Source organism: Hipposideros armiger, unplaced genomic scaffold (genome assembly GCF_001890085.2).
Source record: "Hipposideros armiger isolate ML-2016 unplaced genomic scaffold, ASM189008v1 scaffold_16, whole genome shotgun sequence".
In the NCBI taxonomy this organism is placed as follows: domain Eukaryota; kingdom Metazoa; phylum Chordata; class Mammalia; order Chiroptera; family Hipposideridae; genus Hipposideros; species Hipposideros armiger.
In genome coordinates this window covers 7,665,656-7,681,453 of record NW_017731366.1, presented here as the reverse complement: position 1 = coordinate 7,681,453, position 15,798 = coordinate 7,665,656, and the positions used below count along the sequence as shown (strand labels likewise).

Below are 15,798 nucleotides of genomic sequence, written 5' to 3'. Positions count from 1 at the left end.
ATAAAAGCACCAGCATTATTAGTAAACTTGCCATTTGTGTTTCTCTGCTGAGGGTGTTCACTGGCAAAAGACAATAATAAGCTCACCTTCCGTATGCCTTCCGGGAACCAAGATGTCTGTAAATCATTATTACAAGGAGGTAGTCAGTATCAAATGCACCAATTATGTAGTTATATATTACCCCTGTGGATACTGCAGACTGAATAGGATGCCACTTGATAATACCATTGCATTAATATCCGTCCTTGTGATTTTGCCGAATGCTCTGCAGGATGGCTTTTGGAATGGAGCACTGGGCAGTGCACCAGTTCAAGTACTTTACTAATCCGATTAGGGCACTCTGGTGGGGCCAGCAGTGACCTACCTCCCACAAGGTGCTCTTCAAAACAGGGTTGTAACAAATTTACAAAAACGCAAAAGAAGTGAAGGAATGTTCTACTTTTTCTCCTGGCAGCTTTTGGAATCAAGTTGCAAAGCATAGAGCTATCATTATTGATTGCCTTGCTGTTTAGCAAATAGCTCTCCTTATCTGGAGAAGGAACAATTTGAGATCATGTTTGTTGAATAGTTGATGTTTCAGATTTTTAAAAGCTGCTACAGATTTTACTTGGGAACAGTGCCCTCAAATTCTTCAAATTTGGACATCCTCTGCTAAATTGATTGGCTCTGAAAATCGATTCATGTGACAAGTGTATAGAAAAAATCCAGCAGAAAAAATTGTTGCCAGTTAATAAAATCCATAGTTTTATCTAATGTAAGCATTCTTTTTTATGTAATATGCATGTGCTGTTTTATATGTATGTGTTTTAATGAGATTTAACAAAGCTGAATTTTATTGGCCACTGGTCTTATTTTCTTAAAATATGAACACTTTTCTTACCTATAAATAAGTTTGTACATTTGACCTGTGCTTCTTAAACAGTAGATTATGTACAGTGGCATACACAGACTGCGGGTCTGGCAGAAATTTTACATGATGTATCGAGAATATGTAACAGTATCAGTTTCACCTGAATATTTCTGAGTAGAAACCCAAGTTCCACATGCATTCACTGCGCAGGGCAGTTACCCCCCGCTCTGCGGCAGCCTTGGCAGCCAGGAGACAGTGGAGCAGCATAATCAGCTGCAAGTCCAGTAACTGGTGGGCAGAGATTGCCCTGGGACCCAGTTTCTGACAGGTTATGGATTGTTAATATCTGGGATGCTTGGGTACATTCCTGTTGTCAGAGGGCAGCTGCTTTGGGCATGGAGGGTCCTGGGGCTGGGAAGTATTATTATACTTCAGGCCACTTCATCAGGCAAGAGTCATCAACCTGGCAGGGCAGCTAACCATGGCATTTAAAGCAACACTTTAGAAGCATAATTATTTTAACTTGAAAGTATCAGTAGAATCGATCTGTGGTGTACTGTTTCTTTTCCCAAGTGAATCAAATTCTATATTAAATATTCTACTTTTCATGGTATTCTTAGTAAGAATGTATATGCTAGCTGCAAAGACTTTGTCCTAAAATAATTTGTGAGGTCAAGAGAAGAGTGCATTCCTAGGACAGGGATTTTCAACCCTAGCTCCATGGACATGTGGGGCTCGATCAATCTTTGTTGAGAGGGGATGTCCTGTGTACTGTAGGACACTTAGCAGTATCCCTGGACTCTTACCCATTAGATGCAGTAGCACCTCCCAGCTGTGACAACCAAAAATGTCTTTAGACATTACCAAATGTCCCCTGTGAGGCAAAATCACCCATAGTTGAGTACCAGTGCCCTAAGAAAAAGGGAATACTTGAATTCCGTTCTACTCTTACAAATACAGGATAAGTCAGGGCCAGACTAGATAAAGGAAATATTTTTTAACATATTTCTTTTGAGCTATAAGAATTACTTTTGTAATATACATCTTAATTGCATAAAACCTTACTCCAAAATTCTCTTGAATACTATATGTACTTGGGATCATGTAGCTTCTTGTTCCTAACAGAGGGAAGAATTAGCAACATTCTAACATCCCTTCTATTCTAAAACTCTGGGTACAGAAAATAAATTGTTAAAAATTACCTTAAAGAATAGAATTCATACTGTCCATTAGTTTTGTGTGTATGTGTGTTGGAGACAAATATTATTCTTACACAAAGCATTAAACTTCAAGAATTGAAACTCCATTGAATTAGGAAGTTGAAAATATATCACCGATGTGATGAAAAGTTGTTGTGCTGGGTTATGCTTTTAAAACCAGAAAAGCAAACTGTCAAAGTAGATTTCAGGTAAATTATTTAATTCTATCAGCAACAGATACATTTCCTGATAAGCAGATTTTTATATCAACAAGTAGAAACCATTCACATATATCCATGAAAGCATTTCTGGCAGAAATTCTGTCTTGTAGCATTTTCTTCAGTGCTTCTATATGTATCCTTTTAAACAATCATGTAACATTTCATTAGAAGTGTTGTTTCAGACTTCATAGTTCAGAATGGCTTCTCCCTAGTAAGGTGAATTTGTTGTTAAATAACTCACAAGGGTGTGATAGGCGGGTTGGACATGTATAATTTCCCCCAGAAAAACCTGCACACTTTATCTTCTGTGCTCAAAAGGAATGGTGTCATCATCACCTTTCACGTATCCCAGGAGGTTTATTCACAGTTTGCACTGACTGTGAAACTCAGTTGTCCACCGAGAGTTTCTGCCTTATTTATTCCAGATAATAGGACACTTGCAACCTATTAGCAGTTTTAAACGGATCTTTCAAGTTCATATGACACAGTAATTATGAAATGTATTTCTTAGATAAGTTTCTAGAATTAAATCAAAGATGAAGATTAGGTAGCCACCAAAAGTTTCTGTATTGAATAGTTGATCTATTCTTCATGAAGAAATTGCAAGTGTTATAGACCCCAAACTCCAAAATCCCAGTGAAAAATTTAAATGATATGTTACCTATTATATGATAGAAAAACATTGATTTGATGAATGCTTTTTAAAGAAACGTCCTTATCCCAAATTGAGCGTGAATAAACAGAATTAAATGGAGGATGGGAGGAGGGAGGGAGGGAAAGAAGAATAGATGACTAGATTGTGGATAAATGGGTGGATGGATGGAGTTATATATACATATGTATGTATATATATATATACACACACATATATATATACATATATACATATATATATGTATATATAAAAGCTTTGAACCTAGACGTGCGTATTAAATTTTGCTTTTTACTTTATTTTTCAGCCAATGTTTTCAGTTGCACCAAGCTTAGCCACCAATGCATCAGCAGCCTTTAATCCCTACCTGGGACCTGTTTCCCCAAGCCTGGTTCCAGCAGAGATCTTGCCGACTGCACCCATGTTGGTTACAGGGAATCCCGGGGTTCCTGTGCCTGCAGCTGCTGCAGCTGCTGCACAGAAATTAATGCGGACAGACAGACTTGAGGTAGGAATGATTAGCTGGTTTCTTTATGTGCTGTATTTAATTTGCAAAATGTGCTGTTTCTCTGTTTGTTTCTTCCATGCCCATAGATGTTATAAAAAAAAATTCAAAGCAGAGATATTGGTTTAGTGTTTGGAATATTTTACTAGAATATAGGTGTACTTGAAGGATGTAACATTTGTACAAACCACAACATCCCTGTATAGGATACCGGATAAGATCTAGAACACTGGGATCAGATTGCCTGTGCCTCAGTTTCCTCATCTTTAAAATGGAGATAGCAATGGCACTGACCTCGGAGTTTTAGAAGTGTGTCTGGCGCCCAGCAAATGCTTCCTGAATGTTTGCTGCTGTTGTTGCAGTTAAGAATTTCATCAATCTGCTGATATTTGTTCTCATAAAGATGTTATTTAGTTACTATCTATTACACATTTTAAAATATCTTACTGCAGATTGCCTCATAAGCCTCATCATATTTTGGTTGGAATAGCAAAGCTGCTTTGTTTCTGAAGTGTGCTGTCTTATAAATGTTTTTTAATTGGAAATTGTGTGATGCTCTAAGTCCTAGAGTCAAGGATGATCAGATGTATGTGCTTTGCTGTTGGTACATGAAAAGGAAATTAAAGATATAAATCTTATGTTGAAGTTATTGTCCAGAGCTTCAGCATGGCTGTAAATTAGTGGATTTGGTAAAGTATAGATGGAGGGGGAAACGGCAACATTACTGTACATTGGAACTCTAAAACCTAGCACTGGTGTCCAGCTAAAGAACGAAACGACATTTTCCTCTTTTCCCTGCTTAGGAGGAGGCAATACTTAGTGCTGGGAAGTTTTGCATGTATTAATTGCTAAGAAAGTGGTAAAATAAGGCTGCTCTGTGAGCATAATTGACACTAGTAATTTGTCAATTCAGCAGGAATTTATTTAATAAGCACCGGTTTCTTGTTTATTAAGTTTCATTGCGTGCATTACAGAGGATCTCAGATTTCAGCATAGTTATAACTTGCTACCACCTTTTTGATGCTAATAATATCAGTAATTGATATTTATTGGATGTTTACTATCTACCAACTATAGTCAACCTTTCACATGCAGCACATATTTAATCCTCAGAACAGTCTTATGAGAACAGTACTATCATTAGCTCCATTTTACAGGGCAATAAATTTAGGGAAGACATAATTTATTCAAGGTCACAAAGGTAGGATAGTCCAGTGGAGTATGAACTCGGAACTCCATTTTTAAACACTGTATTACCCTTTCATTCCTATACAGATAATAGTGCAAAGAGGAGGCAGCACATTTTGGCTCCCGTATATTCTTTAAAGTTTTTGTTTGGTTGTTTTAGCTTATTTCTTAACTTTCATTGAACATTTTAGAAAAAAACTACTAATTAAGTGAGTACCATAAGTAGAACTCAGGAGGGAGGGACATTGAGACCTAGTTGCATACCCACTATGGACCAAGGACATGCTGTGACCTTGACTTGTGGGTGGGTCGTCATTGTACAGTTGTACTTGTTCATTAATTAACTAATGCTGTTTGCAGACAAGTTAGGAAATTTAAGAAATTTTGAATATTTAAAAAATAATCAGATGCTCAATGTGTGAGCTACCTACCCCGCCCTCAACCTTTCTGAAGCAAACCCTGGGTCCATAATGCATACTTGTTGATTGATTAATGGGAACCAAATAGGCAGCCTGAGATGAACTTCAGTGAATTAATTATTAATAGGACATGATATTCAAAAAGCTGAGAAAAATCTCTATTTAAATCTATTTAAAAGAATCTCTTTGAAAGGCTGAGCTGTGTGGTCAGAACTCTTCTAAACAAATGCTCCCACAATTTTAGGCTGTCTGGAATTGATTATATTTTGTATAGTGTTTAATTAAAGTGAGGACTTTTGTCATTTGGTTCTGTTTTTCTTTTGTGAGGAACTCCTTCGTGTATTTCATCTGTCTTATTTGCTGTAGTCACAACAAATGGCTGCTGCTGCATTAACTGTCGTTTCCTTTTAGCCTGGATTCCACTTATCTAGATGCCTCATGGTGGGACAGCTTCCTATCTTATTCTTGTTAACTGGATCGGATCCAATGTCACAGTTACAACCTGTTCGGGTGTTGCAGTGTGGAGCTAAGGGGCATGTCTTCCTGTTAGGCACTGGTGATTTTAGACGCTCCTGTCTTCGGGCTATATCCTCTCATGCTAATGGCACTGCAGACTGGTGTCTAGAAGACATGACAATAAGTGTACACACCCATTTACTAATTGGCCACATGTTTAGTTATTTGGGTTTAAATCTGTACTCTGTGTTTTCCTCATGGAACCCTGAAGTACATTTTTTGAATTTTGAGTTCTTTTGGAGGTGAACATAATTTAATCAGTTAAATTTTTGGCCAATTATGGCTACTTCTTTTTGCTACAACTTGTTAGACAATAAGGAAATTTAAACATACTGTAGGTTATCAACCTCGTAGTTCTTCATAATTGTTTAGAAGAGCTGACATGTATTTATAGCACCCAATGTGATACTACAAAAAATGTTACATTGGAAAGTGGAAATCCACAGATTAGTGCTAGTGAGATTGCTAATTAGGTGAGTAAGCTTGGATCAAGTTTCTTATCTTCTTTGAGCTTCATATTCCACAATATAAAATTAGGGTATTGTACCAGATAATCTGTAAAATCACTTCCAGTTAAAACATTTTAGGGACATTTAGGTTATTTTCTTTTAATGCTAGCCACAAGCTACTGAAAAGTTTATTAAATGTGTATATATACATATATATGTATATATATATATGTAAATACACTTATGTACTTATATATTATATATTTTAAATAGATATAAAATATATAATATATATTATATGCTTTATATATGTAAAACACATATTCATATTTTTATTGGCTATTTTAAAAACTTTGTAGCCACATACTTTCTATACTGGAAAATTCAGTTTTCATGGTTTTCTCTAGCAAGGAGCAAATGTCTTAAATATGGGTCACAGTGGCCTTTAAAATTCCATTCTGTGACCTTGGGATGCCTTTCTGTAATTTCCAAGCAGCAGTTTATTTTCAGTGATTATTTTAAGAAATTGTTAAAATCTGTAGGTACTAGAAAGGACTGAGGTTTTTAATCATGTCCCTGCTCCATTAGGAAGAGTTGGTAATTAAAGAAACAGTTGTTTGACTTATTGTCAAGGAACACAGTAATTTTTTATGGTACAAAAAGGATCCATGAATGCATTCATTCTCTCATTTATTCAACAATATCCAATGAAGAACTATTGAACATCTTTCAAGTAACAAGCGTTGTGAGGGATATCTTTGAAATCTCTTAATTCTCATATTTACCAATAACTAGAAAAAGTCCACATTAGAATAGTGCTAAACTCATGAATGATGACCAGTAATTTGTCCAATGAATAAATGAGTCAGTCAAACAATCAACCAATTAATCAGTTAATCACAGAAAAATAAACATGCTGTTACTCAGAGTCTAGGATAATCCAACAGAAGAGCTAAAAGATGACAAATTTTGAGCATTTATTAACATTCTCTTTGGGAACATGTTTTATATTTTGAGCATTCCAACTGCAAAATATGACATCTTGTTCACGCCCCTTGTCCTAGAGCAATGATTTTCAAGCTTTAATGTGATTAGAATCACTTGGGATGGTTATTAAAAATGTAGGGTCTCATCTGCAAAGTCCGATTCATGTCTTCAGTGGGACTCAGGAGTCTCTGTCAGGGATCTGCCAGGCAACTCTAAATGCAAAGAGCCTCTAACACACTTCGTCCAGAGGCCGCCAGCATCTCCTCATTAAGTCTCAGCTTTTCATCAGGTACCTCATGTACAGTTATTTGTGTACTGCCTCCCCCAGTTCACTTATCCTACATTTTAACCTGCAGATAACACAATGAATAACATAATAAAAGACTTAGGTAAACGATAATGTATACCACATAATAGCATTAATCAAACAAAAGGCAAACCAATGGCCACATATTTCAGATGCTGATAAAGATAAAGATTACCATTTGGTTAACGGTATCATTTTTATATCAACAGTCTATATGAGAAAAAAGGTACAGGGTATTCCAGGAAAGGTGGGCAAACCACTTGGCTTCTGATATCTTCAGTTAGAGATTGTTTTAAAATAAATTATTCTAGTGCTGAAAAGTTTTATTCCTCTGAAGTAATCATGACACGGGTTTCCAATTCAGGCCACTGAATACTAGATGCTTGTACTTCATATTACAACAGAAGATTCTAGTGACTATCATAATTTTTATATGATTAGAATTATGACACCTATTGACTAAACAAAAAAGAAGTAACAGTGAAAGGCATGCCTAAATTGCGATTTTTATAGGAGTTTAATGGATTTGGTATGATCCATTGAATATAAAAGACATTCAAGATTAGAAAAGCAGATGCTTCTAATAATATAAGAAAGGCTATTGATAGGATTATTTTAATTTTGTATTTTTGCAGAGGATGTTGGGGTACTACTTGTATGATATTTTAATTTCCTCTGGAAAATTACCAAGGAACTCTTAAGAGTTTTGTATGCACAGGTTTATATAGCTTAAAAATATTTTTTAAAAATTTGGAGTAAGGCTTTAGAATGGTTCTTTAAAATGTAGTCACACCCCCATTTAAAACATCTAATGCACTATGTCTGTGTCAGTTGTTACTCTTGTGATTAGTTTGAGTTTTGTTTTGGAGATGACAGAGTTGCAAATTGTTTAAAGTAAGGTAATTACTGATCTTGGCTCGGTCACTCATCTTTGCTGTTCTTCCACTTGTTTCGTCACCCAAATTAAACCTAAAATTTCCCTACTTTTGCAGTTATTTAGAAAGAGTAATAATAGTAACCATAGATTTGAGCATTTTAGCATATGGATGAGCTTATTTCATAGTTGTTTGTATCTTCTTGTCCCAGTGGTTTGCACATTCGTTCACAGGAATGAATAAATGAAAATCTGGCAGTGGATCATATGGGAAATTTTCTTTAGTTGGTCATTCCTATATATTCAGATTTGAGGTTTTTTTTTAAATCACATGAGGTCAAGTGACAAATTCTTAGCTGTATCATCTATAGAAATATGCTCGTGTTCTCTGACCTGATGGTAATGCTGATTTCTGCCTTTTAGAGTTCAAAGAAAAATTCCATTTGATCTTAACAGAAACCCTTTGAGATAGCTTAAAGAGGTGTCTTTTTCTTCTTTTCTTTGAAGAAGAAAAAGGAGGTTCAGATAGTCCAAATTTGTGCAATTATTAGATAACTAGGTATCATATCATGAGATATTTATCTTGGAAATTTAATTGTATGATCAGTTAACTAAGATCATTTCCCCAAATCACCAGAATTTTAAAATGTGGGAATTTAAATCCTTTTCAATTGAAAGTACAGACAGTTTCTTTGCTTTAAATTACATATACCCATGTTTACCCATGATCAGGAATGCTGTGGATACTTTGATAGAATAATCGATTATCCTGTATTCCTTTTTTAAAGTGTTGTGTTAGCTCAAGTGTAATACAAAATAAAGTCCACGATACTTATTGTTGAACAACAGTAGGTATATGTCTTTGAATAAGCTCCTTAATATTATTAGTCAATAGGTTTAAATTGACTTCCCAAAATATTTAAATTGACTGAGTCCCTGTTCTCTGTTATAACTAGCTCTCTGTTCCTGCTTTTAGATGTTATTCTTTAAAGACGACTGAGTTAAATGTGATGAGCAGAAAGCATATTACTTAAAGGGATCTCTCTTTAAAGAACATGAAAATGACTGACCAGTTTTGAATAAATTCAAACACTGACATTAATTTCCATAGAACTGTAGTGCCTTACTTGCAGAGCATTGCTACTTACAAAACCTATTATTATTTTGACCCATTTGAAATACCAGGGGTGCCAAAAAAATAATGTATGCACATGACTTGTATTCATCTTTTGTTATTGGCATATACTGAGTATTTTCCTTTCTTAAAATGTGTATACATTTTTTTGGCACCCCCTGTATGTTTGTCATGTTTATAAAAAATTAGAGCTCCAATAACACAACTGTCTAGTTTAACCAGATGTGTATGGTGTGTTTTATGCTATCTGGATTTTTTTTATTCAGTATTCTTGATTCTATAGCAGGTAAGTGTAGGAACTAGAACCCACAATTTCTGATTCTGAACTCTGTCTCCTTTCTGCTGTACCACTGCTGTTTAATTAACAAAAGAAGCTTTATGTAGAATTAATTCACATTTCTTTGGGAAGTTTTCCTGATTATTTTTTTCTTTTGATTTTTTTTTTATTCTGTTGATGTTTTTCTGGAAATGGAGTACTAATTTTTCAGTGAAGGTCTTCATTGAAATGACAGTTTTTCCTGTAAAAGCACCCTCTTACCCATTTTGTATGAAAGCATATAAAGCATACCTGATTTACATAATAGGTTCTGCTTTAATACTTATAGAGTAAAAGACTCAACAAACATTCTTCTTGATTGAAACATATCGTATGTTAAGCTAAATGGACGGAATTACTTTAATATAGGTTTGAAAACCACTTATCAAACTATAAAAAGTACTTATGTTTGTTGGTGCTCTAATGCCATTTCTTCACATTTACTCTTAGAAAATGATCCCAAAATACCGATAGTCATGAATATATTCTTCACAATATTTTTGGTATTTGGGAATATTGGAAATGATCTATATGATACTCATCTATTTGATGGAATTCGATGCAGCCATCAAAAACGATCACTCTGGACTCTACTAAGTAAAATGAAAAGTACTTATGCTACATTGTTGAATAAAAACAGTTCACCAAGTAGTAGCTACCCTATAATTACAACTATTTGAAAAAATGTATGCATGCAGACGACTAGATGAGACTAGGGATAAAACCATAATGTTGTAAGGATTTTCAAATTTAATTTTACCTTCTGTGTTCCCGATTCTCTGTATAAGAAATCATGTAATTTCTGATCCTGATTTGAATTATAAGATTGAATTTGTTGAAATTATATCTGTTATTTATAACTTGCTAATATACATCGAGAAGATTTCTTTTGGGGATCAGCATAGTCTAAAGTTTCCTTGAGTTTATCAGAGAAACCAGGCCAAACCATATTCAGCGGTCAAGGGATAGATCTTGAAGGGATAGGTCCTGTTTTACTGATAGGGCTTATTAGAGAAAAATGTGTTTTAAAAGCTTTGAGAAGTTTTTTCCGTTTAGGTAGATACCGACAACCCAGATGCACATTTAATGCCTGGCAAATTTTTCCAGCCCCTTTGGCCTGTAGCTCTCACCAGTTCAAGTTTTCACAAGAGATTTTCTATTTCTTCTTTATTTTTTCAGAGACAAGGTTCACGGGAGATCAGCTATTTCAGTATATTTCTTTTTCATTCCCAGTGTCAGGAGAAACCTTGCACTGAGGCACTAGGGGGGGGTGGGGAAAGAAACACAGTAAAAAATGCATATCATGCAAAAAATATAACAAAATTCTTTGAACCTCAGAAAACGCTGGCTTTAGAACAAATTCTAAGCTAATTGCCAGTTATCAACTCTGCTTAAATATTTTTAGAATTCTCCCTGAATACATCCTGGGAGAGAGTAAAGAGTGCAAGATAATAAACCGTTACAGTAAACCTATGCAATAAATAAATAAAGCTATAGCAATTGCACACACATGCATAAAGCAGATGGAGAGGAGTGAGAAGGTATTGTAGCATGACCATTTTTGTGTAACTTGAATTTAAGTTCACATCACTGAAAATAAAAAGACCGTTGAAATAGATAGAGAAGTAAAAAGCCAAAATCAGCCCAACACTCAGGTTATATTTTGGGAGAACGATGCTCAAATCTCTGGCACCAGCACTGGCATAATTGTTTTTGGAAAATAGCAAATCTTTGATTTTCATAGTTCTTAAAGATCCTACAACTAGATTGCCTTTAGAGCTCCTTTCTCGTCAGTGTGGCAAAGAGTAAGGTAAACTGAAAAACAGAGGGCTCGTTCACCTGCGGACCGTTTCTCTGTGAGCCCTTTCGAGAAAGGACAAATTACTGAAGAGCTAACAGCAATAGCGTGAGGTCACATATATTAGTTTCCTGTTGCATGAGGCTGCATTGACAGATTTGCTTAAACAGAAAAGGAGCGTTTTTATTTATGACAGTATACAGTTAGCATCAATTTCATATGTATACATGAAAAGTTTTTATTTTCATGTAAGTGTGTCTGTCTTCCCATCTATGTTGATGAGCCTAATTTAGTAAGTGTTGGTTAGGGACTGGGGATTCGCGGTTTAGAAAGCTCCCCTGTTGATTCTTATGTTCAGCCAGAGTAAAGGGCAATCGTTCTGGATAACAGCTTACTCATTTTTGCTTTTCAAATTATAACCTTCTGGTTATCCTTGCTTTCTTTTGTTCAAGAAGATAAATGCAAAGGAAAATATATATATAGGGTTATCTGTAACTTCCTAAGTCATTTTTGTATTCCTAATGTCTCTCAGAGACATGAATAGTAGTTGTTCAATAATTTTTTAAATAAATTGAATGAGGTGATGAATAGAATTGGGCCATTAGTACAGTATGTATGTGGAATACAGAGCTTTACCTAATAAGTTTGAAGTTTCCAAATAGTGCAAGATGTCATTTATAATGTTCTTTTTAAGATCTAGCATGGTATAAATTATACAGCCCTTTTTAAAGGAAGCACTGTCCTCAATAATGGGGTATGAATATAACGAGGAAAACACCTAGAATTAAATGTGATCATTTTACGTGCACAAATCCAAGAACATCTTTGCTTTTTAAATAGTATAAGGGTTCTGATTTCTCTTTCTTGCTGAACTCCAAAATAAACTGTTCGGGGTCTGTATTTGCTGTTTGTGAAAAGATACGTGAAAAATAAAAACTCTTAACTTGAAGCCTGAAGTAGAAACATGAAAATATTAAAAGGATATTCCATGTTTTAGATGGCCCTCTTGTGGTAAAAAGGTCAAACTATCTCAAATGAAGACAGTTCTGGAAATCTGATAGGAGCAGGCACCATGACAAACTTTAATAGTAAGAGTCAAAATTGAACAGATGAATGCAAAATAATTCATTTCACCCTTCCCCCGTGGTCCCCATGGCAAAATTAGTAGATATAAAACAAATAGACTGTAACAAAAACTAATCTTTTTCTATCTGCTTTATATAGCTACCAAGTGAATGTCTTAATGATAAAAAAAAGAAAAAAATCTCCTGAAAACATTTTACTAAAAAAAGCCATCAAATTTTACTTTTTACACCTTCACTTAGAAATAATTTCCGATTAGCACAAAAGTTGCAAAAATAGAACCAAGAGTTCCTGCCTGTTCTTCACCCAACTTACCTAAATATTAATCTCTTACATAACCATAGAGTCACTTACAAAACCAGAAAATTAGCATTGATATACTGCTATCAGCCAATCTACAGAGCTTAATCAAATTTCACCATCTGTCTTATCAACATCCTTTCTCTGACCCCAGAGTTGTCAGGCCTGTGACAGTGCCTCAGTTTTTCTTTGTCTTTTGTGAACTTGACACTTTGGAGCAGTACTGATCAGTTCTTGTAACACTTTCTTCCATTTCAGGTTGTCTGATGTTTCTTCATGATTAAATTCCAGTTATACATTCTCAGCAATAATGCAAGGAAAGTGATGTTGTGCACTTTTTCAGCGTATCCTAAAAATAGGCACATGATGTCATTATGCCTTGTCACGTGATGTTAACTTTGATCACTAGGTTAAAGGGGTGTCTGCCAGATTTCGTCACTCTAAAGTTACTGTTTTTCCCTTGGTAATAAATATAGCAACATACTTTGAGATTAGATATTTTACTGTAATTAGCATCACAAATGCGTTTTCTTGCTCATGAACATTTTACTGAAATGGGGTTATAATTTGTACACTCAAGTAGGAATTTTTAAGATATTTTATGTTTCGTTTGCAAATCATCTTTTCCCTTTTCATCTGTAGCCTTCTTTCACTGGTCTTGTGCTTTAAGTGAAAACCTTCTGAAAGATTCTACGAGTTTCTGTTGACTGACCCCCATGCACTTACTGACCTTGTAGGTATGTCGAGAGTACCAGCGTGGCAATTGCAACAGAGGAGAAAACGATTGTCGGTTTGCTCATCCTGCTGACAGCACAATGATTGACACCAATGACAACACAGTCACCGTGTGTATGGATTATATCAAAGGGAGATGTTCTCGGGAAAAGTGCAAATACTTTCACCCTCCCGCACATCTGCAAGCCAAGATCAAGGCTGCCCAATACCAGGTCAACCAGGCTGCAGCAGCACAGGCTGCAGCCACTGCAGCTGCCATGGTGAGTAGAGACATCAGCTCCCTCCTTGCTAGCAGTCAGAAAAGCAAAGTGAACAAGTATCTCTGACTACAAGCTCTTCATTTATTAACTTTTTTTTCCTTTTTTTTTTTTTTTTTTTTTTGCTGAAAATATGTTTGTTCAGGTATCCCAGACAATACATAATGAAGTTACCATTCACAGAAGTGAGGGTAACTCCTCAAATGGTTCAGATTGCTTCCATCTTTGGCCTAACTCTTAATACTCTGTCTTATTCTTAGACATAGGGTTTCTGAAATTTCTGCTTTGTAGAGAACACCTATCTCCTTTTCCATTTAACAATATTGCCATTTTCGGTCTCTTATTTCTGTATGCCATCTAATCAGCCATTGTTCTCCTCTGGTGTGTTCTTTTGCACATCAAGGCTCTTCTCTACATAGATCTTGCTTTTAACAGTAACGTAATCTGAAACTATTTAGAGGAATTGCTTTGACAAAATGTTTTTAGAAGTAGCTACAAGATTTTGAACAGTATGCTATCGAGCTTGTCTTAAATAATATTGTGGCATAAACATAATTGTAAAACGAGAGAAGTTTGACTATGCCATTATCTAGAAAGGAGAAAGATAGCAGTACTCAGGAGATAGAAATTGGATCATTTAGAATAGATACTAAACTATAGTCTTAAGGTAAATTTTAATGTGATCTAAAAGCTGATTTTAATGAGTCCATTCTTTGTTCTTTGCTTAGCTTTTTTAATGTCCTTTTCTTACATAAATATGACTTAGTCATTAAAATATTCATAAAAAATGCTGTGGCATTTCATAGCACAGTAAAATCATCGCGAGAGAGGTCTTTTCTGTGTTTGTTTACGGATACTTGAGCAAAAATACAGAAGGCTGACTCTCTCCTCCTCTCTTCCTTTCACTCTTTTTTTTTTTTCCGTTAGAGTATCTTGTTTGTAATTAACTACAAAGAGGAGTTATCCTCCCAATAACAACTCAGTAGTGCCTTTATTGTGCATGCTTAGTCTTGTTATTCGTTGTATATGGCATTCCGATGATTTGTTTTTTTATTTGTTTTTTCTCACCTACCCAAAAATGCACTGCTGCCCCCATGATGCACCTCTGCTTGCTGTTTATGTTAATGCGCTTGAACCCCACTGGCCCATTGCCATCATGTGCTCGCTGCCTGCTAATTAAGACTCAGTCGGCTGTCAAATCACTGAAGCGACCCCTCGAGGCAACCTTTGACCTGGTACTATGACCTTTCACCTTTTAGCTTGGCATGTAGCTTTGTTGTAGATACAAGTTTTTTTTTTTTTTTTTTTTTGTTATTTTTTTTTAATCAATTTAAAAATATATATTCCTCTTTCGGTTATAAAGTTGTAAAGTACAATGCAAAACTGAGTGTGGTTTCCTGACAAAATTAGTGGAAACACTTATAATAAAGTACCTGGATGGATATCATACCATGAAAGATTCTGAAAGCCCAGCAGCCCACATTCAGTTTAACTACATTGTAGAACCATCTAATGACATACTTTAAAGATGTTAAAAATGTATTTTTGACAATATATTTATGTACCTATTTGATTAGCATGGCTTTAGTGATAGAATTATTTACTTTTTTATATTTTATAGTTCAGTGTTTAAGAAAAAAAAAAAACTTGCATGCTCTGGGACATGTGCATGTCTAGGTAGCTCTGGGGGGAGGAGCAGAGTGGGATCCGTTTTTATTTTACCTGTGTCAGTCACTCTGTACAATTAACTATTAACATTGCTTATACTTGTCGTCCTCATGGAGCTCACAGTGCAGCTTCTCTTCTTTTCCCAAACAGTGGCTTCTCAGAGAAAGCCTGAAGCATTATGGGACTGAAAACACTTTAACACATTGTAACATGTGCTGTTGCACTAGTGTTTTGTTTTGTTTTTGATAAAATATAATGCTTCTTTAAAGCTTTTATCTTGCCTTTGTTTTAAATTTTTTTTTGTTTATTAGATTTTTTTTTCCCCCTTGGGTAGTTAAG

The 15,798-nt window shown here is 35.2% G+C and overlaps 1 protein-coding gene across 20 annotated transcripts in view; it reads left to right on the top strand.

Annotated features, from left to right (window-relative positions):
- The window catches only part of MBNL1 (muscleblind like splicing regulator 1), a 190,179-nt gene that overhangs the window by 155,945 nt on the left and 18,436 nt on the right, over positions 1 to 15,798 (top strand). For 15 of the 20 annotated variants that reach the window (XR_002122246.1, XM_019627420.1, XM_019627555.1 and 12 more), the window contains 3 exons: positions 3,230 to 3,430; positions 13,537 to 13,794; positions 14,973 to 15,026. Coding sequence is in view for 19 of the 20 variants with exons in the window: in XM_019627420.1 (XP_019482965.1) it covers positions 3,230 to 3,430; positions 13,537 to 13,794; positions 14,973 to 15,026 (513 nt within the window). In the remaining variant the exon portion in view is untranslated. The remainder of the gene's footprint in view (positions 1 to 3,229; positions 3,431 to 13,536; positions 13,795 to 14,972; positions 15,027 to 15,798) is intronic. The other 5 variants (XM_019627515.1, XM_019627566.1, XM_019627498.1 and 2 more) reach the window with 1 other exon arrangement.